Source organism: Halichoerus grypus, chromosome 8 (assembly GCF_964656455.1).
Source record: "Halichoerus grypus chromosome 8, mHalGry1.hap1.1, whole genome shotgun sequence".
Taxonomy (NCBI): domain Eukaryota; kingdom Metazoa; phylum Chordata; class Mammalia; order Carnivora; family Phocidae; genus Halichoerus; species Halichoerus grypus.
The window spans coordinates 150,486,473-150,510,056 of record NC_135719.1 but is presented as its reverse complement, the minus strand read 5'-3'; the positions used below and the strand labels follow the sequence as shown (position 1 = coordinate 150,510,056).

Below are 23,584 nucleotides of genomic sequence, written 5' to 3'. Positions count from 1 at the left end.
TCTGCCACCTGATCCCTGAAGGGCACATTGGCCTTCTTTCTTGCTCTTCGCTTCTCCGGAAGCTTCACCTTTCAAAGACTCCAGGTTATGTCGCAGGTGCTTTGAAGCCCCACGTGCTGGGTTAGTGCTCCGATGTCCCAGGACGCTGCAGGCGCGGGCAACAGGGGGGCAGCGGTCCTGCTCTCCGCACTGTGCAGCACCACGCGCCCAGCCCGTGCCCTCCCCGTGCCCAGCCCGTGCCCAGCCCACGCCCTCCCCGAGCCTTCGTCTTCCCTCTTTCCCGTGATTAGTGATTATTCCTGGGTTGCTCTTACTGTCTGCAAAGAATGTGAGAAGCCACCCACTGGGATTTCCCCCCTTTTTTCTTTTCCTGCTTCACTTACCGTGGTTTTGAAGTTGGGCATTCCCTGTGTTCTGATCACGCCGAGAGAATGGCTTTCCTGTGGTTTTATTTGTTCTTCTTTTTCCTCTCAGAGTCCGGCGGCCACACGGGGGACGCAGGGCCAGGTGGCTCCCGTCCATTCTGGCGCCCAGAAGTCTGTGTGATGGTGAGTGATGTTAAGGTCTTTCTCACACGCTGAGGAATCAGTCCATTTTATTTTCTGTGATTATTCATCTTGCTTGTAAATTTTCCTCTACTGACTGCGGGCCATTCTCTTCCTGATTCCCAGAAAGTCTTTCCATGTTAGAAGAATCGGGACACGTCGGACTTTCCCCAGGTTTGTAGGCTGTCTATGGAGTTTGCTGATGGAGGAGGCGTTACAAACTTTGAGTGCAGGGGGGCGGTGAGGCCTTTATGTGCATTTGGGATTTGAGAACAGGGCCTTTGGAGTGGAAGGCGGGACCCGGGGACACTTGGCTCCCTTCCTAGGCACGGGGCCTGCAGGGACGCGGAGGAAGAAAGTCTGAGTGTTGCGGTGGGGGCTGCCCTCACAGCACCCGCGGTTCTTCGGGTAAAAGGAGGGTGATGACAAATGTAAACGTGAACGCGTCATCTGTGCAGCTTTGCAGAATGTGGGGCCATTTGCATAAATATTGTTTGCAAAAAGCAATTAACGGTTCATTTACATGCAGCCAAGTAGCAATTTGCACTTTTTTTTCGGAACGATTTCTCTGCCTATGTGCACCAATTTGATGCCTTGCAACTGGCCTTTTAATAGTAGGGCATGATAATTTTTTATTTTTGGTTCTTCTCTTGGTTTCCTGAAATAATAAAATTTTTCATTTTAAAAAGGAAGTGCCAAATTAAAGGCAGCAGTTCTCCAAACTTGCATCCCCTGCCCTCATCCCTCCCCACCCACCCCAAGCCAGATGGTCCCCAGTTGGAGACTGCTTCTGCGTTCCTTCTGTGGGGGCGGGTAGGGATAGTGAGCGGGGTCATCTGACCCCGGGGTTGGGAAGAGAGCTCTCCCTGGGGTGTGGGGCACTCGGGGCACAGAGAGGACACAGAGCTCCCACAGCACGGGCCACGTGGGGCTGCCTCCCCACACCACGCTGCCCCTGCCTCTCCCGGAGAACATCCGCTCCTTCTAACTATACTGGAGCATCCACACCCCCCTGAAGGCCTACCCCATACCTGTGCAGACTGTCCTCTTGACTTCTTAAATCAGTGCACCTGCGCAGTGATGGGGACCCCCCCAGTCTTGGGTCAGGCTGCAGTGAGGATGGATCTGCCTGAACCAGGATCACCAACTGTGGGGTCTTCATTCAAAGAGACGGGGCACATCCTGGCATCCAGAGGCTCTGGGGGAATGTGGGGCCTCTGTGCTCGGCCTGTGGCAGAGAACGCCAGCCGGGCCTGGCCTGCGCCCCTGCTCTTACAGAGGAAGACCCAATGACGTTAAGTCTTAGCCAAAGCCTTAGCCTTCCCCTTGTAAAAGAAAAAATCTTTGCCTTGGACTCTATTAAAAATGGCAAGGAAGACTTTATCGAAGACTATTGCAGTAGGGAGAGAGCAGGCTTGACTCTGCGTCAGACAGTGACAGGTGCGCCCTTGTCGCCAGGCGGGCAGGGGGAGCGGATGAGAGGAGCATTACCAGGAGAAAGAGGCCCTGATTGTCCTTGGAAGGTGGGGGATTCTTGAGAAGCTGGCTTAGCTGGATTCTTTGGTAAAACTGGACTCAGCTGGCCAAGGATGAGGCTGACTGAGGTTTGGTCAAAGAGGGGTCCTTGTCACCCCCAAGGGTCATGGCAAACAAATACAGCAGGTGCCCTCCCCAGGGAAGGGTCCCTGCAAAGCTGGGTCACAGCCAGGCGTTACCCAGTTTCCAGGAAAGTCCCCACCGTGAGAGATGTGAGGCTCCAAGAAGAGAAAGTAAATCAGAACCGAAGGATCCTGCAGGAGGGACCCAATGGATGGAACTGGCATCTGTGAGTGGAGTGAGACAGCCAGGCATTTCAGAGAAACAAGGAGAGGTCTAGAAATAAACAAAACACGAAGAACAGACCAAACGTGTCTCCACAGACGGGCTCGTGGAGAATGGACATGCCGTGGCGGGGGGGAGGGGAGTGAGCTGGGAGTGCACACGGGACAGCGGAGGTGTGAGGACCCCGAGTCCCTGTACCCCTGTGCTGGGATTGCAGGAGAAGACCATAAGGGGAAAGCAGGGGCAACGGTCCAAGCAGGCTTTACGGACTTTTCCAGAGCTAAACGCAGGCATGGGCCCTGCCAGGTGCCAACAGGATGCATACAACCTAGCAAACCCCAGACTCGCTCCCTGACCCAGCAGAGCACAACGTGGATCATCCCTCATACAGAGAAAATCCCAAGGGCTTCCAAGGTTGGATGGGTGGCTAGGGGATGCCCAGGTTGTTGAAAAGGAACAAGGGCCAGATTGACTGACTCCTGACTTCTCCGTGTCGGGGGTGACACATGAGGACAGCGGGATCTTCCCAGTTCAGGGGTGACATCCTTGGACAACCCATTATTGATGTGTGAATGAGGAAAATGAAGACCTTTAGCTGCTACGGTCCACCGACCCTGAAAGATTCACTGGGAGACGTTCCCCAGGAGGAAGACAGGGAGCCCAGGAGCTGGGGGTGACAGTTGTCATCACTGTGACCTGCTGAGTGCGGTGTGGGGGGCCACCTCCGTCATCCTCACAGCAGTGCTGGGGGTCGGGCGCAGCTCCTCGCATTACACAGGTAAGGAAATGCAGGAACCCGAGTGGCAACACAGGTATCGATGGTGAAAAATGGTTCACAGCCTGGAGCTACAACCTGGGGTGGGGGCAACGTGGGGGCTCGGGGGACGTTCTAGGATCGGAAGAAAGTAACTTACGGGATCGTCTTGTTGGAAGGACACCAGGACCCTGCCTGATGCTCAACGCTGTCAGCAAAAGTAGAGCTTTAGTCTGTGTTTGGTGGATCGGTAGGCAATCAAGAGCAGACTGGAAATGGGATGTAAATATTTCAAAGCCAGCTAAGCAAAGGATGGAATAAGATAAACCTTTTCTCTAAAATAAGGTGGAAAATGGGAAAAGCAAACAAAATAGAAAATAGAGAGTAAGATTTTATTTTACCAGGAATAGTAGTATGTGCCAATGGGTTAGGCAAATGTGTCAAAAGATAGACTTTCTGACTGAACAGAAATAAGTTCTAATGAAAATATTGCTTACGAAAAACATGCTTAACGTAAACTAGGACGCTAAAGTGTAAAACACGGAAGAAAATGTCAAAAATGCTAACACAAAGTCAGCAGTCCTCGTCATATTTATATCATACAAAATAAAGTTAAAGGCAAAATATTTAAAAGGGGCAAAGGGAGGTATTCCACTTGGCAGATAGAACAGCTCGTAAAGAATATTGGAGGGTCGTCAAATGGAGTCGAGTGTGAAGCAAAGGGAAATGCATAAATCCATAGTCATGGCAGGAGATGCTCCCAGAAACCAAAGAAGAGAATGGACTATAAAAGTGTTACCAAGAGGAAAATGGACGGATGTAAGTCATTTATTAAAACTGAAAGTTGATAGACTAAGATTTTTAACTGAAGAAGCTAGAAAAAGAACAAGCCCAGAGAAGTGAAGTGTTATCCTAAGGGTGCCATGGAGCCACAGAAACAGACCCAGAGGTTTGTGTTGGCTGTGCCCTTCCTGGCATGGTCGAGGGAGAGGGAGGGTCCCCCACATCCCCATTTGGGGCTCACGTGCTTCCAGTCACCTGGGCAGGTGGATACCACTGGGAGATGCAGGTATCAGCTCCCTTAGCCGGAGCCCACGATCATGCCAGTGATCTCAGTCTCCATCTAAGTCCATGCTCTGCAAGATGCCATCTGAAGACCCCTTCCCACTGGGATTGCTGACAGGGAGCCAACGCACTTTGCGGATGGATGCCTGGTGTTCTCATCCTGCCGACGGTCGCCTGTCTAGGTATATCAGTACATTGACACTCTGGCTTGCTATGTCAGCCATCTGAATCTGGTTATAGTGTGGTTACTGGGTCCACTGATGGTGGGCCCATAAATAACGTGTTTCTGAGCTGGCAGTGTTGAAGCCCACACCCCAGAATAGCAAACTCAAAAATCCATGACTATCATTCTGTGAGAGCTCACCAGAATCAAAGTGTGGCTGCAAAATTTTTTTACTCATTCTTTATCTCCAATCTCTCCACCCAGCTATTCATCCACCTGCCTATTCACATATTCATCCACCCATCCAGCACTACTGCTCTTTCAATACATTGTTCATCCTTCATCCTCCCTGCCATTCTTCCATCCACCTGCCATTCATCCATCCATCCATCTATCCATCCCTCCCTCCATCCATCCATCCATCCATCCATCCAATCATCGATTGATCGATCCATCCATCCATCCATGAACCCATCCATCCATGCATCCATCCATCCATGCATCCACTCATCCATGAAGCCATCCATCCATCCATGCATCTGTCCAAGCATCCATGCATCCATCCATTCACCCATCATCCATCCATTCACCCATCATCCACCCATCCATCCATCCATCCAATCATCGATCCATCCATCCATCATCCAACCATCCATCCATCCAAGAACCCATCCATCCATGGATCCATCCACCCATGCATCCATTCATCCATGAACCCATGCATCCATCCATGCATCCATCCAAGCATCCATGCATCCATCATCCATCGATTCACCCATCATCCATCCATTCACCCATCTATCCATCATCTGATCCACCCACCCTCTGATCCATTTGTCAAACCACCCTACTGATGCATCAGTTCCTTATTTCATCCATGTATCTCCCCATCCTCCCAGCCATCCTCCATCCATCCACTCTCTCAGCAGCCCACCCTTTGTTTGGCAGTTGTTGGTTGGTTTTTCCTTTGGCCCAGTCCTGTTGCTCTTGGTCACTTCATGGGTATTGTTCCCAAGAGGACCCTCCCCCTGCCTTCCAAATCCTCCTGCCCACAGAGCTCAAAGCCCAGGGTCTGTTTCCCAGGAACTCGACCTGGGGGTGGTCTCAGGAAGCAGATGCTAACACAGGATTCTGCCGGGACCAACCACGGGTGGGCTGGTCAGCAGTGTCCCCCATCTTGGTGGCTGGTGGAGAGGTGACAGCTCTGGCCACATCAGGGATACCTCACCTGGGGTGGGGCACCAGGGGAAGGAAATGTACTGGTTGGTGCCCCATCTTGGGAGCTTGACAGGTGGAGGGAAGGCAGTAAGTGCCGAAGTGTGGGATCAGATGCTCGCACGGGGGCAGGTGCTGCTGGAGAAAGACATGCACGCAGAGCAGGACTCACCTCCGGTTTAAGGCCAGGTGTGACAGGCAGAGGGCCTCCTTGACAGCCTATGAATGGAGGGCAGAAATAGCCGGGTCCAGACCCAGGCCTTGATTTTGAGAGCAGCTGAGCTCTGGAGGAGATGGGGCTCTCGACCTTGGCAAGTCCACCCGCCAGCGTTCTGTTCTGTAGCAGCTCTGCTTCAGAGGGGAAACACCTGTTCCCCCAGCAGCCATGGAGCGCTGCCCTCTTCCCAGGCTTCTTGCTGAGGTCAAGCGCCTGTCCCAGGGTAGTTGCTTCTGTGACTGGTCAGCACGTGGCTGTGAAGGTCCGAGGCCCACAGGGCCAGCGGAGGCCAGCCCCGAGACTGCACGTTGACCCTCTGCCCCATCTGGCTTTCCTACTTTCCTTTCCCAGCTACTGGTCACAGCGCCCCTCCCAGTAGCCCTCCCCGTGTGGGCCAGGCTCAGACTGCTTCCCAGGGATCCAGACCCGGGTGCAGGCTCAGAAATTACAGCCCCTAGGTCCTTGTGACCCCTGGGGCCACGGAAGTGGCCCACTCTCACCCCACAACCCCCCGCTCCGGGCTAAAAGCAGGTGCTCCCTTGGGGATCAGTGTCCTGGGGCTGCCCAAACAAAACCCCCACACTGGGGGGCTTAAACAACAGACGTTTACTTGCTCCTGCTTCTGGAGGCTGGACGTCTGAGGTTAGGGTGTGGGCAGGGCTGGTTCCTTCTGAGCCTGCGAGGGAGATTCTGTTGCAGGATCTTGTAGGTTCTGGAGCTTTGCTGAGTGTTTGGTGACCTCCACCTGTCTTCACAAGGTATGCTTTCCTCATGTGGGTCTGTCTGCAATCCCTCCCTTTGATAAGGACACAAGTTGTGTTTGGTTAGGACCCACCCTCATGACCTCATTTTGACTTGATCACCTCTGTAAAGACCATCCCTAACTCCAAATGAGGTCACCTTTTGAGGTGCCCAGGGTTAGGACTACAACATATCTTTTTTGGGTTCAATCCTTAGCATCTTGATTGAAGGTGATGCAGGGGTCCCTGCCTTGCAAGAGAACCCAGCCTCTGGGAAGGGGTCTGCCACACTCCCCTACTGGCAATGGGACCAATGACACGTTAAGTCACAGGCAAGCTGCTGCTGAGAGGGGAGTGAGTGTGCCCTGGGGGACGTGCGGGACCTAAAGAACACGCACCTGTATGAGATGGGTGATGGGCTTGGTGTCCCCAGGGGACAGACGGCTGTCTTGTCCACTCCACACTCCAGAGCATCAAAGGAAGTGAGTAGTGGACGAGCCCGAGGGCAGCCCCTCTGCCCATATGATGTCATGATCCCTTGCTGGGAAGGTCCCTTTTCCAGACCGGAGCCAGGTTACAGACCAGAACCCACTGGCTGAAGGACAGGGAAGGGTTGGCCACACGCCACACTGGGGTGCATGTTTGGGTGCTGAGCCCCTGTGCTTCCCTGGCAGGATCCCAGCCCTCTGCTCAGGCCCCTTCATGGGGGAAGGGGAGATACCCGCACATTTCAAGGATGGTTTGGCACAGGATTTGAGTCGAAATTAATACCCAGGGGGCACAGGGTCATCTTGGCCTCCTTGCTATAGTAGATTCCCAGGTCATAACCAGAGTTCTGGGCTCACAGTGGGTCACCTGCTGTCATTTACTGGGTTTTTGAAGGTATAAATAGTGCGAAATGTGCACATGCAGTTGGATGAATCTGTACTTTGTTTTCGTGGAGGGAAAGGGCAGTCAAAGCCTCTGGAAGTGACCCCCGCACCCACCAAGAGAGTTAACCCAAACCAGTCTCCAACCCTGGAGGAAGTAGCAGAGATAAGAACCACTTTGAAGACCTAGAGGGTGTAGAAGGTGGTCCCCACCATCGCCATCTGAGTCACCAGCCTGGAGCCTGCGGGGCCTGGACGCGTTCTACAGGGTGACCCTGAGCCCCCACGAACACGAGCAAGTAGAAATCTGAGCCGCAGCCTCCTTTCTAGATCTGCTGTCTTTGCAAAGCAGGATAATGTGTCCTGTCCCTCCAGGACACGACATTCAGCCGTCGATCTGGCAAATGTCCTTTTCCACCCCACCAGAAACGGTTTGCATTCCTGTGGGAGGAACAACAGTGTTCGCTCAGTCTCGCCCCAGGGCTGTGTTAACTCTCTTGTCCTCTGTCATAATGTAGCTCAGAGGACCGAACCATCTGGATACACTTCATACTGTCATACGGGCCCACTGTATCGGTGACATCATGCTAATCTGATTTGAAGGAACAAGAAGTGGCAAGTATGTTGGAGGCCTCGTTAAGGTGCGTGAGCTCTGCAGGACTGAGGAGCCCCCCACAGCAGCTTCTGTTTAGGAGTTGGGTGGTCTATAGCGTGCTGGGACATCGTCTATGAAGGAAAGAACAGATTACTGCTTTCTGCACCTGCCACCACCAAGAAGGAAGAAGTAGAATCCTTGGAGGCCTCTTGGGGTTCTGAGGCTCACTTATCCCACAGGTGAGCCTCCTGAGTGACACACGTGTACTAAGTGACACAGAAGGCTGCCACCTTTGATTGGGTCCCAGAGCAGGAAAAGACCTGTGGAAATGCTAAGTATGGTACCAACAGCCCTTGGGACATACACATGGGCAGATCTTATTCCTGTGGTACTAGAGGCGTTTATGGTGGGAAAGATGCTATGTGGAGTTTATGATAAAGCCCAATAGGATCATCACAGTGTAGACACTAAGGTTCTGGAGCAAGGCCCTGCCGTCTACAGAGGAGAATCGAATACCACGTATGCAGCTGCTCCTGGCTTGCTGCTGGGCTCTGGTGGAGGCAGAGGGCCTGACTAAGGACATTAGCTGACCCCACAGCCAGAACTGACCAGCAGGAGCTGGATTCTCTCTGACCCACGACAGCATAAGGTCATGCCTACCCAGCAGCAATCCACCAGCACAGAGAAATGGTCTACCTAGATCAGGAACAGTCACAGCCAGAAGTACGCTGCAGGAGCAGGATTCTGCTGCACTCAACCTGAGAACTCTCACAAGGGAGAGGTTTGCGGGACAAAGTAGAGCCCATCTCTGGTTCTGGCCCCGAAGGCAGAGATGAGAGGAAACCTTCCTAAAGAATAGAGCTTCAGAGAAGCTGTTCCCAAACTGGGGGGACTTCCTGTCTGCTGCAGGTGGACCTGGGCTGCTCCAGGGCCATGGTGGGTGCTGTGGTGGGTTGCTCACATCCCATTCGGGACAGAGGCACTTGCTCCTCCAGCTGCCGGAAGTGTTGCGTGCTCTCTGCCCATAACCACGTCTCTCTCTAGAAATTGCCCTCTGCCGAAGGAAGCTGCCTCACCCAAGATCATCCATCCTCCCCAGGGCCGCATCCCTTGGCTGGAAAATGTGGGAGAATAGACGTGGTCTCCACGCCTCAGCTTGGGACATCTCCAAGTGACCGACTCTCAGAGCTCCCCATGGTGGTGGCTGAGGCCTCTGTGAAGCTTCTCCCCGCACCTGGTTCTGTGTCTGGCTTCACCACGTGTGCTGCTGCAGGTAAATTTCAGAGTCTATTTCCCAGAGAACTTGACCTAAGAGACCACAGAAAGGGCATTGAGTTTTGTGTGTTTATCTTATATCTAGTCATTGCACAAAATTGCAAATTGTAATGTTTTTTGTAGTGTCTTGAGTGTTCTAAGTGTATGATATTATCCTCCAATAAAGATAATTTTGCCTCTTTGTTTCCACAGATATGCCTCATATTTTAATTTCTTGACTTGTTTCATTAGGTAGAATTGCCACACAAATTGTCAGTAATAGCTGTAATAGTGAGAATTCTCATCTCTTTTCCTGATCTGAATAGGTGCAGATTTTTGAAGTGGTCTTTATCATATCTAGGTAATTTTTTTCTTGTCTTACACAGTTTTTTTTTTTTTTTTGAATGAATGGCCATTCAGTTGTATGAAATGCCTTTTAGGTATCTCTCGACAAAAACACTTTGGGTTTTTCTCCTTTATTTGTTGGTGTAACAAATTGTTGATAGATTTCATAAAGCTCAGCTCTTCTTGCTTTTGTAATAAATGCTACTAGTTCATGTTTTTGATTATCCTCTACATTGAATTGTATTCAACATGCCAATATTTTAAAATTTCTTGCTACTTTTTTTTGCCTTACTCTTCTAGTGAGGCTTTAGCATTAATGTAATGCTGACTTTTAAAAGATGAATTTTGGAGTTTTCTGTATTTTTTTTAATAGATCAGAGTTATTTCAATAGAAAGGGAATTCCCTGACTTTTGAAGGTTAAATAGAACTCATCTTTAAAAATACCAGGGTCTTGTGCCTTTTAAGATGGTAGAAATTTAATAATCTTTCCAGCTTATTCTATAGTTTTCCTGTTAGCCACTTCCTTCTTCATTGCATGGTCTTTTTAGTTTTGGCAAAACCCTCAAGTCTAACACCTCCAGATATGTTCAAACTCATCAACCCACTGGATAATGGATGGATGGGATGTCCACTCTTGCCCAAGGATGTGTATGGGTGTGTAGATGCTGAATTTCCTAAGTGGGCTTCCTTTAGTTGAATTAGGGGTCTCAATAGTAGCAGAAACTCCAAGTGAATTATCTAAGAAAAGGGTTGCTGTCACAGACCCATGGGTGGTCTTCAGTGTGTGCTTTGAAGTGACTACAAACTGAAGGTGCAACTTACAGGAGACTTATTACGAATGGCAGCAAGCATAAGAAAGGATGTTCAAGCTCATGATAAGGAGAATCCAAGTTTACAATCAATGGGATGCTGTTTTCCATGCAAGACTGATGGAATTTTAAAACAATGGATATTTCTCAGTTTTGGAGAAGGTGTCTGTGACATGGATATAAGAGTGAATTTGTGCAACATGTTTAGAGACCAGTTTGGCAAATTTTGTCAACACTTAGCATGTGCATCAACCTATGATGTAGCAATTCCTCTTCTAAGAATTTCCTTTATAAGAAATACCTGCACAAGTGCACAAGCATATATGCATAAGGATATTCACTCGACAGTATTTGAAATAGCAAATATTGAAGAATTAAACATCCATTCAAAGAGGAATCGTTAAGCAATGGTGGAATCATCATTATTATGGAGCGTTATGCGGTTATTAAGCAGAATAAAATAGATCTGAATGTGCAGGCAGGGAATAACATCCATGATGTATTGTTGAATACAAGAATCAACCTGCAGGATGGTATGTATAGTAGGAAGCATTTGTGTAAATTGTGTGTGTGTGTGCGTGTGTGTTTAGGCGCTTAGCAAAATGTCTAGAAATGTGGTTACCCCTGATAGTGTGGCAGGGTGGTGTGGGGGGAATGAGAAGGACACTTTATCTTTTTACTTAATTTATATCTATACTGCTTGACTTAAAAAAAAGGCATGTATTACTTTGGCTTGAAGGTTTTTTAGTGCTTGCAACAAAAATGCTGATGTAAATTTAAACCAGTTGGCAATTTCTTTTAGAAGGAGCAATGCTAGAGTTTCCTCACTGGGAATTGGACCAAACGTGACTTAGTCTTTAAGGGAACTAGACAAGGCATTAATTCTATTAATTAATGCACCAGCAGATTCCATCTCAGCAAAGGCTGTCTTAATGAGGTGCTCGGGGCATCCATTATTTATCTTACAAATATCAACTCAGGGCCCTACTTGTGTCAGGCAGTGTAACAGATGTCCCCTCTGAGGGTGCGGTGCTGGGGAGAAGCGCAAACAGCTCACAGACTGCTCCCTCCTCCCTGCGCCCACCCCCATCTCTCCTCAGATGACCTCCGCCTTCCCCTTGACCCCAACTCCTCCGCTCTCTGTCTTTTCTCCCCAACGCCTCGCACTCCAGAGCCCCGCAAAATAATCATTCCAGCCTGGACTGCAACCTCACTCCCGCCCAGCACCGTGGGCCTCCTGGACACGTCCCTCCTGGACCTCTCAGCCTCCTTTCCTTCAGGCTCATGGGGGCTGGGGACAGAGGCAGGCTAGGTGGAGCTCCACGGGTCGCTCCTGGTACCGTTAATGGCAGAGTCGGCTCTCCGTGCGCCGACCTAGCCGCACTCCCGTTCCCGCTTGCGTCTCCATTCCGCGCCTGCATGGGTGCATCCCTTCCCCAGCGCACACCCCGCGCGGCCCCCCGCGGCCGGCGGCTCGGCCCGGCCCGCCCTCCGGGAGCTGTCCGCGGTGCTGACCGCAGGCGCCGCCCGCGCTCGGCCGCTGCGCACGCGTCCCGGGCGGGGCGCGCAGGACCCGCCGGCGCCGCCACTGCGCAGCCTCCCGCGCGGCCCTGCTCGGCCCGCGCCCAGCGCCCCGCGCCCCGCGCCGCCTGCCCGGCCCCGCGGCCTCCGCCGGCCGCTTCCTCGGCGCGTCCGGGCCAGCCATGGCGCTCAACAATTTCCTCTTCGCGCAGTGCGTCTGCTACTTCCTGGCCTTCCTCTTCAGCTTCGTGGTGGTGGTGCCGCTGTCCGAGAACGGCCACGACTTCCGCGGCCGCTGCCTGCTCTTCACCGAGGGCATGTGGCTGAGCGCCAACCTGACGGTGCAGGAGCGCGAGCGCTTCACGGTGCAGGAGTGGGGCCCGCCGGCCGCCTGCCGCTTCAGCCTGCTCGCCAGCCTGCTCTCGCTGCTGCTCGCCGCCGCGCACGCCTGGCGCACGCTCTTCTTCCTCTGCAAGGGACACGAGGGGTAAGTGGGGGCCTGGCGGCCGCCCTGCCCCATCAGACGCAGCCCTCAGGCCGGGCACGGCGTCCCTTCCGAGCCCGCAGCGCCCCAGGCCATCCTCCCCAAAGGAGGAGCATGAGTCCCACCCTCTTCCCGGGGTGGGGCTGGGGGGGAGCTCAGAGGCCCAAAAATATCAACCCTTGGTGCTCACCGCCTCCATGCAAACTGCCCTTTGTCTACGCAGAACCCGCGGACCATGAGGGTCTCCCGCGCTCTGTACAAGGCCAGTACTTTCCACCCCAAGTGCGCATCACCTCCCGCTTTGGGCATTTACCACCCCCGCCCCTGGGATTCAAATATTGCATTGTCATCTCTGAGCGGACCTGGGCCCTCCCTGGCTTGCTGGCCCAGGCTCAGGCATCAGTGCTGCGGACAGCCCCTAGCGGGTCTGCCCCCCCCCCCCCGCACTCCTCCAGGTGCAGGGGAGGGATCAGGTCAGGCAGGTGGCTGACAGGGCAAATTGGGGAGTCCTCTCCTCATCCCCACTCCCATCCTCCTGGGAAGGATGATGATGGTGGGGCAAAGGCCAGAGGGTACCTCTCTAGGCCCACGGGCTTGGCTGGGAATGCAAGACAGGGAGCAGCATGTCCACGAGGCCTCCCTGCCTCCTGGTCTCTGTGTTCCTCTTCACCTTTCCCCACCCTGGCACAATTCTGTGAGAGAGGGATGTGGTTCACCTGGGGTCCTCAGCTTGTAGCCTTCCATGCACCTTTACCCCTGGGACCTTCTGTGGGAAGGAGGGGGCCTGTGGCAGGGCAGGATGGCCCCCTGACCAGCCTGGGCTCACCCTAGGCTGAACCCCAGCCCCACAGCACCTGGAGGCCCCCCAGGCTGACACGTGGCTTCCTGCAGACTCTCAATCCAGAACCTTGGTGTAGTGTGCTGAACTGTGCCCACGACAACACGTGTCCGAGGCTGCACCCCAGGACAGGTGTGTGTGACCTTAACTGGGGATGGGGTCTTTGCAGGTGTCATTCAGCTAAAGATCTCAGGATGAGGTCATCCTGGATTTAGGGTGGGCCCTAAATCCAATGACTGGTGTCTTTATAAGAGGGGAAGAAACGGAGAGAGGAGAGGCCGCGTGAAGACAGAGACTGTGGTAAGAGTGACAAAGCCGCTCCTGGCCCTTGCTGGCCTCACATCCACAGGGGAAATCCGGCCTTCTCCCAAACCCCGCCCCACCCATGCCCCCATCCATTATTTGTTGGTATTTTTTAGGGGGCTTTTCTTTCTTTTGGGGACCTGAGAGATAAGCTCTGAGGTCTCAGTGGGTTGGAGGGTCAGGTGGGGACCCCTGAGAGCCCTCAGCTTGGCTTGGGCATGGACAGAGGGGATTAACAGGGGTGGCAGGGTGAAGAGGACCGGAACAGCCCAGCGTGGGGACTGAAACACCCAGAGGGGGTGAAGTCCAGCAATGCACGTGTATGAGTTTCCGGGGCTTCTCTCACAAAGCGCCACAAACAATTTATTCTGCCACAGTCCTGGAGGCCAGAAGTTGGAGATGAAGGTGTTGGCAGGGTAGGTTCCCTTGGGAGGGAGAATCCTTTCTAGGCTTGCTCCTGGTAGCTGCCTGCAACCCTTGACATTCCTTGGCTTGGGGCTTTGTCACTCTGTCCTGGGGTGCAGCCTCGGACACGTGTTCAGCACACTACACCAAGGTTCTGGATTGAGAGTCTGCAGGAAGCCGCGTGTCAGCCTGGGGGCCTCCAGGTGCTGTGGGGCTGGGGCTCAGCCTACGGTGAGCCCAGGCTGGTCAGGGGGCCATCCTGCCCTGCCACAGACCTCCTCCTTCCCACAACGATGGCTGGTGTCCCCAGGAGGTGTTTGAGATGTCCTCACGTTGCATGCACCTTGTTAAGTCTGGTCAGTGTCTCTGTGCAGATTGGGGCAGGGAAGCATCTCCAAATATGAGACAAGGTCTGAGGAAAAGGAGGGAGTCAGCAGCATAGGGTAGCTGAGGTCCCTTTGGTCTGGGAAGCTGAGGGCAGTGGGCATAGGCCGTGCGGGAGCCATGGTTTGGCCATCAGCTCATGCCCATCATTCCACCTTGTCCCTATAAGACAAGTCTCAAGAGACCACATCTTACAGCCTTAAGATGAGAGGACAGAAACCACTATTGCTGAGCTCCCCAGATTTGCTGCCCAATTTGTGCGAAATGACCAGGACTCCTTTCTCGAAGGCTCTGGGCCTCTCAGCTCTCACTGCTCTGCTCCCAGTCTCTAGGGGTCTCTTGGGGCTCCAGGATCCCGCATCGCTGAGCCACGGAGGCCGGGCCCTACCCAGAGAGCTGCTTCCTGGTCCTCACCTGCTAGACCCTGAACACCCCAAAGCCAGTTGTCTTATCGGGACAAGGTGCCCTCGGCAGCCAGCCAGCTGTGCCATCTGTCAAGGTGCCGACCCTTCATCTTGGTCTGGTGGTAGGACTGGGCCAGAGCTCCCCTGGATATCTGGGGTGACCCACCATCTGAGGGGACCCTGGGCTGGATGAACCCAAGGCAGGCGTGCACCTCATTTCTCTCTGCGTGCTCAGGGCTGAGCTTGGGAGTCACAAATTAGTGTTTGTCGAATGAAGACAGAAAAATGCCTGCATGTGGGGTCTGCTGCCTCACAGCCCCCCCCCCCGCCGACCGCCCCCCCCCCCCAGCTCAGCAGCTGGGCAGGCCTCATGGAGCAGGCAAGCAAGTGCTGGGTCAGTGGGGGCTCGGGACCAACAGGAGGCTCAGAAGGACTGTTAGAGCGAGCTTGAGGGACAGCGAGGGCCCTCAGGGTGTCCAGCCCATCAGGGACATGCTGTCCGACTTGGAGTTCTAGAGGGCCCTACCCACTAATTCTCTTGAGTCCGGCTGCAGAGACCAGCCAGGAGCCCGGCCAAGAGCGCGGGCAGAGCCCGACCCTTTGGTCTGTGTGACGGGCTCCCGGCTGGGTCCCCAGCGCCTGGGTCAGACCCTGTCTGTGGTTCTAGCTCCCTCCAGGGTGTGTCCCTGGGCAAAGTGGGGGCCCGGACAGCTTGTGCCCAGCCGTGGACAGGGTGAAAGGAATGGGTGTGTGACTCGGTGGCACCTGTGGCTTCCTGGGGTGCTTCCGGCTGGGGGCGCATGGGCGACCTGAGGGTGGGTCACAGGCCTGAGTGTGCTGAGCCCTTGGAGTGTGCAGGTGGTCGCGGTTTGTGATTGATGGCCGGGCAGCGCCGGGTCAAAACAACCCATCTGTCTGCCCACACGTGTCCCGCAGCCTACAAATCGCTCCCAGGGCTTCCCGGGATAGCGGTCACCATGGAGACGGCACATCCAGGCCGGCACCCTGAGAGGCAGCGAGAAGGATGGAGTTAACCCTGTGTGTGCCGGCCTTCCTGGTTGTTTGGCCGCTGCCCTGTGGGTCTTTGGGGAGCGGGGAGGGGGTTGGCATTGGGGACTCTGGGGTCCGGGCCCAGTGAGGCTCTGAACGCTCCCAATTCTTCAAAACACTGTGAAGCCCAGGCAGGTTCCACGGAAACGGACCAGAAATGGACTTGGGGAATAGGAGGAGGCTGTTGGGGGGATGGGATGGGGACGCCATGTTCCTGTCATGGGAGGAGAACCCCAAATCTTGCCTGTGTAATAGGATGCGACTGGAGCCTGCAGACAGTCGGGTCTTCTGGCTACGGGAGGTTGTGTTGTAAACCCCGCTGAGGGCGGGAGGGGCAGGTGTCGGGATGGGGGTGGGGGGCGTGTGTCTCAGGGGGTTCCCCGAGGGGGCTTCTGGCCACACAGGGAACAGCAAGCCGCTGGTGTGCCTCTCTAGAATTAAGTACAGAACGTGGGGCATGCCGCCCGCTCCCATGAGAGGGGGCAGGAGTTGAGGGTGGTGGTTGCCCGGTCCGCATGTCCTCTGCACCCTGGGCATCCTTCCTCCCTCTAGGAGGGCCTCCTGGGGGCAGCAGCTGCTCGTCCAGGATGCTGGGCACCTGCCGGGCAGGGTGCCTGGTGGGACAGCGGTGTTGGCAGGTGGAGGGCACCCAGGGAGCCGCTGTCCCGGTGATCTGGCCTTCTGTGCTGAGGGCAGGCAGCTTCTTTGCTTTGCCTGTGGAAGCTCCGTCCTGGTCCCCCTGGGACCACCCCGTTCTCCTCGGCTGGAGTGGGGGGGCATCCAAAGTCGGGGTGTAGGCTCTGGGTAACCTCTGCTTCCCTTAGAGCATTAGCTCCAGGGAGTGGACTCCCCTGTACACTGCCTAGCCCCACGCTGATTGCAGGGGGCACAGGTGGCCCCCAGGCCCAGTCTCCAGGTATCTGGTTGCTGACCCTGCCCCCACGCTTCCTGCCCCCACCCACGCTTCCATCTCCTGTGGCCGCAGGCCCAGCCCCATGCAGGCACACAGCTCCGGCCCAGCAGGTCAGGGTTCCAGTGATGGGTGGAGGCCTGTCCTGGGGAGGGAGCAGCACCCCTGCGGTTATCGCTGTCTGTCCCTTGCCCACATAAGTTCCCTCAGTTTCCACAATGACCCTGTGGGGGGACTCCTGCTCCCCAATTTACAGAGGGAGAAATTGAGGCCCAGAAGGCAACTTGCTGAAGGTCACGCAGCTGGGAAAGAGGCGGGCCGGATCTGACAGCCTGCTCTGTCTGGTGACAACCTCGGAGGTGGGGTGGGCCATCACGTACCCCTCTTTATGACTGTAGGCCCCGACCTCTGATTCAGAGTGCCCGGGGCCAGGTGGATTTTGCCGTCAGGATCCCCACTGGAAACGGATGGCTCACCCAAGTGAGGATAACCCGAGGAGGGCGATTGGCAGAGACGAGGATGTGGGCCAGGTGTGGGCCCTGCAACGGCCCTGTCACCTCCTCTGGTCATGGGGACCACGTAGGGGAGGCTTGGGTGGAAGCGGCCGCCTGGAGGGGCTGCTGACCTTTGGTAGAGGGACAGCCGACCAGGGGCATCCCCAGCAGGGGCCTGGAAGGAGAATTTCCACTGCCAGTCCCCTGCCGGGTCCGCACTGGTTGAGCCCAGCCAGGAGCCCAGGAGAGGGGTCACTGCCATGGTCTCCTTGGGCCGGCCCCTCGGGCGGAGGATGGAGGAGCCCCCAGTGGGGCCATGTCTGTGAGGACCCGGAGCGAGCTCCGTCCTCGTGGCCCTGCCTCCTGTGCCCCCCCCCCCCCGGTCACAGCTGGGCCTTTTAGGCTTCAGTGGAGAGATGCGAGCGGGGTGACTCCGCAAGCCCCTGATGCAGGTCCAGGCCGGTGGTGTTGATGACCATGAGGGCACAGGGCCCCAGGGCAGCTGAGTGGGGGAATGGCCCGGGAAGAGCGCGGATGCGCTGGAAGCCAGCACCCCTGGGGTTAGATCTCGGCTCTGCCTCCCCTCTGTAAGGCCGGGCTGACAAGCGTTCTCCCTCCAGGCCTCCGGGAGGCTGGGATGGGACTTCGGGCTGAGGGGCAGTGAGGGAGGCAAAAGTGGCCCTGGCGGCCCTGCATGGCCCCCTCGCCCCAGCCGGGCCCAGCCCCCGCTGTCTCCTGGCACCAACACCCCAGCGGTGCGCACGGTGACTGTCCTCTTTTGTCCTTTGCCGAAGCTCCTTCCTCTACGCCTTCCTGAACCTCCTGGTCAGCGCCTCCGTGGTCTTCCTCGTCTTCATCGCCAGCACCATCGTGAGCGTGGGCTTCACCATGTGGTGTGACGCCATCACGGAGAAGGGCACTGTGCCCCACAGGTGGGCCTGCGCCCCGCCCCACCCCCGCTGCCCCGCGGCGACGTCCTGGGGCATGAATCCCATTCCGAGCGCAGCCCGAGGTTTTGCTCATCCTGCCTGGGGCTCCCACCTGTGCACACCTGACCAGCGCCTTCCCCTGGACCTGCCCCCCTGACGTCAGGACCCGCTTCACCTGGGAGTAGGGCCCTGGATCCGGGCTGGGGGACGGAGGCCCAGTGTGCTCTGGGTCCTGGAGGCCTGATATGACCGCACGGCAAGGCCCGGGAGATCCCACCCTGTGCTGCTTTGGAGGTGGGCTGCGGAGTACTGAGCTGAGTCGGCTCCTGGAGGGTTTGGAAGACGGCGATAGGGATGGGGAGGAGCGCGAGCAGAAGCTTTTGGTTGGAGGGGGTCGGGGATGAGGCCTTTGGGGCCCGAAGAGCTGCCTCACCGTTTGGGGGTGCTGCATGTCACTCCCTGTGCTCCGTGTCCCAGCGTCACCTGCCACCCTGTGTCTTGCTGTTTCAGCTGTGAAGAGCTCCAGGACATCAATTTGGAGCTGAGCGTGGACAACTCTGCCTTCTATGACCAGTTTGCCATCGCCCAGGTAGGCAGAGGGGCTAGATAGGCGGGGCTGTTCTGGTAGGAGGGGCGCTGCCAGGTAGGCGGGCTGCCCAGGTAGGCGTGATCGTTCTGGTGGGAGGGGCTGCCAGCAGGCGGGGCTGCCCAGGTAGGCGTGGTCGTTCTGGTGGGAGGGGCTGCCCAGGTAGGCGTGGTTGTTCTGGTGGGAGGGGCTGCCAGCAGGCGGGGCTGCCCAGGTAGGCGTGGTTGTTCTGGTGGGAGGGGCTGCCAGTAGGTGGGGCTGCCCAGGTAGGCGTGGTCGTTCTGGTCGGGGGAGCTGCCAGGTAGGAGGCGCTGCCCCGGTAGGCAGGGCTGTTCTGGTAGGAAGGGAGCTGTCCAGGTAGGAGGGCTCTTCTGGTGGGAGGGGCTGCCAGGTAGACCGGGAAGCATGCATTGTTGGGGAGGGGTCCGTTCACTGCTGAACGTTCACTGAGTGCACAGCCTGCCTCCCAAAGCCCTCATCCAGGGGAGGTTGAGGATGGTGCCAGGCAGAGCAGATACAGCTGAGTGAGTGGTATTCCTGGGCTTCGGAGACTTAGTGGGGGCTCTTGCAGGTGGATGTGGAGAGGGGTGAGGCATGGGGCATCCTAGGAGGAGGGGACAGGTGAGCTAACTGCAGACGTGAGGTCCAGGGGCTGAGGGAGTGGCTCTGTCCCAGGTGGAAAGGACACTAGGCATCTGATCCTGGGTCTGCAGCCAAGGCAGGGAGCTTGGACTCCTGGCACCAAGTGGGCACGCTCTGGTAAATGCTGGAGGGCTGGCGGTTATTCCCTGGCCAGGGGAAACTGATGCGGTGTCTGAGGGAGGGTGTGGGGGGATCCAGCCTGTGAATTTGGAGGAGCCCACCCCCAACTGCTTTGGGGGGACAGCTCCTCTCCCTGCCCTGCCCTTGTGTGAGATTCGTTCCCTGCCCTCCAGGTGCATCTCTGGGGACCCCGTTTGCTGGGATGCAGGCGTGTTAGGATTTGTTAGTGGTCAGTAAGGGCTGTTTCCCAAAATCTGCATCTGTGTCCAGGCAGATGTCACTGGTGAGGGGTGCCCAGGTGGGGCTGGCTCCTTCCAGCACTGAGCAGGGCTTGCTGGCATCCAGGTCCATTTCTGGACCCCAGGCCCGCCTCTCAGGGCTCACATTGGCCAGTGACCGGTCTGAGGACTCTTCCGACGGAGAGGAGCCCTCTAGGGGCTGGACATCCGGTGGGTCTGAAGGTTCTTTGCCGAGATGAGCTGAAACTGCCAGAGACAGCTTCACGAAAATTCAGTGGAAAATGCTTCAGCCCTAATTTGCACCAATTAGATTAGAAAGGTGTGAGCTGAGTCTGGTGATAAATAACCCCCAATGAGAATCTGTTTAATGTGGCTCGGGCCTGGTTCTGATTAAATTGTTTCTCCCTCAGCTGTTTGGTAACGGCAGCTAAAGGTCAGTTTGTTCCAGTGGCTGGAGGAGGCTGTGTTATAGACGGGCTCTCCGTGGAGCTGGGCGGGCCTGGCTGCCTGGGGGTGAGGGTGGTCAGAGTCCCCGAAAGCATTGCCCAGCTTGGGGTTCAGAGGCCTGGCCGACACATACCAGGAAGGGATGGTTGTGTGACGAAGGAGGCAAGGCGGGCCCCATGGTGGGCCCCGTAGCTAGCCCCTGACCTGTCCCCGAAGTGGGTCCCACCTTTCCCGGGGGCAGGTGGGTGGGTGCACTGGGCGATGGATGGTGGGTCTGGCTGGCCTCCTGACCTCGCCTCTGCCCTCTGTGTAGTTTGGCCTCTGGGCCTCGTGGCTAGCCTGGTTGGCCATCACCATCCTGGCTTTCCTGAAAGTCTACCACAACTACCGCCAGGAGGACCTGCTGGACAACCTGGTCCACGAGAAGGAGCTGCTCCTGGCCAGGCCGAGCCCCCGGGCCTCCTTCCAGGAGGAGAAGAGCGCCGTCATCTAGGACGCCCCCCCCCCCGCCCGGTGCTCACGGCCCGACCCAGGGGAGCGGCTAGGGACTCTGCCTGGCCCCGCCTGCCCCTCGCCTTGCATGTTTCCCTTCGGCACTGTGTGACGTGAGTGACCCCGCTCACCCAAGCACCCCATTCCCACCTTGAGTGTGGCAGTTGACTAGGGTGGGCGCCAGCCCTCAGACAGGGACACACAGAGACTGCGGGACCCCCTCCGGGCCTCATGCACACGCAACACGCCTGTCCCAGGGGCACTGGCCGGGCGAGCTTGGGTGTGGGGGGGTCCACCCTCTTGGACGCCCCTGGCCATAGGGCTTGCAGGTCCTGCCTCGGCTGGATGCTGTCTCCACCTGCTTGCCCAGGTGTGATACTGTGCCCGATCCTGTGGCAGCAGCCCGTGTCCCCAGAGTGACCCCAACCCAGGATGGCCACTCGTCACTCTTGTCCCTTGCTCCTGAGCAGTGTGTGGGGCCTGGGAGCAGGGGGCCGACGGCAGGAAGGAGCTGCCCTGCCCTGTGTGGCCCGTCTTCTGGCCCCGCGCTTCCCCCACCCCTGCCGCAGGGCTGAGTTCCCTGTGTCCGGCTCTGTGGCCCCCGGTGGCCAGGCGGGTCTCAGCATCCAAAGCGCAGGGCCAGTGGTGTTGCCCGCAGTCAGGTGGTGGCTGTGCGGGCGTCCTGGCAAGTGGCTGTGGTGTCAGAGCTGGGAGCTGGCGCCTGGTGCCCCAGGACTGGCTGGGGGAGCCCCGCATGGCCCTGCCTGGAGGGGCACAGTGTGGGGAGGTGGGGACATGGGCTGGGGGGCGCCCCACCTCCTACGGAGGGAGGGATGGGGCAGGTGCCGCTGCAGGTGTCTGCACGTGTGTGTGTGATATGAGTGTGTGCACACACGTGGAAGTCTGCATGGGGAGGGTGTGAGCGAGCTGTGTGTGAGCACGCGTGTGCACAAGTGTGAGTGTGAACATGCATGTGCACGAGAATGTGGGTAAGCGCGCGTGAGCGTGCATATGTGTGTGTGAGTGTGCACTGGAAGGTGTGAGCAGAGATCAGAGCGGGGGAGGACACAGCAGCTCCTTGGTACCTTCACCCACTGGGACGTCCCCAGGACCCCTGGCACCTCAGTGGAGGGGCTGCCTTCCCATCTGATGGCGTCCAAAGCACCGAGGCCCCCGAGGACACGACCCCATCCACACGGAGGCAGGAAGAGGAGTTGGGGGTGGAAATGGGACCCTAGAGCTCAGTGATGAGCAACTGGGGCTGCTTGGCTGGGGATGCCCCTCCTCACAGGGCTCCCCAGCTTCTCCAACAGCACACAGTCCCCCGAGTCCTGCCCAGGAGTGGGGCGCCCCTTCCCCCGGGCTCAGTGAGCCATTCCTGTTTCCTGGGCTGACCCTCCAGGGAAGGAGAGACCCGGCTCCCCATGTCCATGCCTTGTGCTGCCAGAGGCCAGTTTGGTCTCCCACGTGGGGGGCACAGGGTCTCCAGAGGCCGTGGATCTGGGTCTGGATCGAGGTGCCGAGTAGGGCAGGGAGCCTGGGCCAGGGAGGGGGGCCCGCAGGTCACCTGTACAGATCCTGCTCAGGGGCGCCTGTCAGTGGGGGAGATCAGGGCCAGGTGGATGAGGGCCCCGGCATTGCAGAGGCGCTCTGGCCCCAGGGCCTGGCCGAGGACGCCAGGCAGCGCGGCTGGCCGGTCCCTGGGGGAGTTGTGTTGGCAGAACTGAGGCACCCAGCAGATCTGCTCTCACCGGGCGCTCGCGCACAGGCTGTGGGGACCCTCTCCGGCCCCGGAGAGTTCCGGTCTGTTGGCAGCAACCAGCCAGGCCCCGGGAAGGACGAGCAGGGTCAGGCGTGGACTTCTGGAGCCTGAGGGTCCACGGCAGGCTTGGGTGTGCCCTTCGCAGCTGCCCCTCGTGGGTTACTGGGAGCTGGTGTGGGGCGCCCCTCGCTCAGGCTGGCAGAGACGTGCGTCCGCACGCACCTCTGAGGGTCACCTGCAGAGCGGGGCTCGTCCCTGGCACGGACCTGTCTCAGACCGGAGGCACCTCCAGACGTCTGTGCCCGGGGGCTTCCCGGGAGAGGGTAGTGGGACCGCGCTGTGTGCCCTGCAGGGGGCGGGGGGCGGGGGCGCCCTGGGGCGGACTGGAAGGGCAGGGGCCGGCCCCAGACTTCCTGAGACGGGACCACAGGATCTCTTCTGCCCTGGTGCCTTGCTTCTCCCAGCTGCTGTTGGATAATGCGTCTTTGTTTTCATTCTACTTCTGACGAAATTGGAAGTGATGATTCTTCCACTTAAGTGTATCTATTTCTCAAAGTCAAAATAAACACAGAGGTCCTGAGCCTTGGGTGTGGTCGCTGGGCCGCCTGTCCCCGCCCTGCCCTCCTCTGTCTTCGGCTTCCTGGCTCCTGGGTTTTGTCTGCGGCTAAGATTTAGAAACCTGCCCGTGTTCATCCCTGTAGCTTCAGAAACTGGCCGGGATTAGGGCTGGGCCTTCCCGTGGCTGTGCCCCTCATGCGCGCCTGTTCCGGGAGGCTCTGTTCTCGCCACGGCACCCCCAGGTGTGAGGACTGACGTCTCCAGGTCGTGGCGCACTTGCCTAGCAGCGTCTTCCCCGAAGCCATGGCTCATGGTCTGCAGACCCTCCAGAGCCGGGTGTCTTTGCAGAGACCGGCCGGCCCTTGGCTGAGAGCCCTGGTGGCAGGGCTTCCCCCAGACGGGACCGGCACTGGACTGGGCTGAGCCCAAGGACTGTGCCTGCCCCACGGGTTTGGGCATGAGACCCAACCTCTCCGAGCCTCAGTTTCCCTGCCTGGAGTATGGGGCAGTAACCTGCCTGTCTTCTTCAGGGATGGGGGTGAGATGAGATGGGGTCCCCGTCGGGACCCCCTGGAGGCTACCGCTCCCGGAGACAGCCCCCTCCTCTCCACTGGGCTCCCTGC

At 57.2% G+C, this 23,584-nt stretch overlaps 1 protein-coding gene across 2 annotated transcripts in view; it reads left to right on the top strand.

Annotated features, from left to right (window-relative positions):
• The window catches only part of TMEM179 (transmembrane protein 179), a 43,400-nt gene extending 20,417 nt beyond the window's left edge, over positions 1-22,983 (top strand). The window contains exons 3-10 of one of the 2 annotated variants that reach the window (XM_078054286.1): positions 475-548; positions 672-719; positions 7,908-8,223; positions 9,029-9,257; positions 12,159-12,401; positions 17,981-18,118; positions 18,626-18,704; positions 20,463-22,983. In XM_078054286.1, coding sequence (XP_077910412.1) covers positions 12,232-12,401; positions 17,981-18,118; positions 18,626-18,704; positions 20,463-20,642 — 567 coding nt within the window. In that variant the 5' untranslated portion in view covers positions 475-548; positions 672-719; positions 7,908-8,223; positions 9,029-9,257; positions 12,159-12,231 and the 3' untranslated portion in view covers positions 20,643-22,983. Of the gene's footprint in view, positions 1-474; positions 549-671; positions 720-7,907; positions 8,224-9,028; positions 9,258-12,008; positions 12,402-17,980; positions 18,119-18,625; positions 18,705-20,462 lie in introns of those variants that run through there. The other variant, XM_036099384.2, reaches the window with a different exon arrangement.
• The last annotated feature ends 601 nt before the right edge of the window (positions 22,984-23,584 follow it).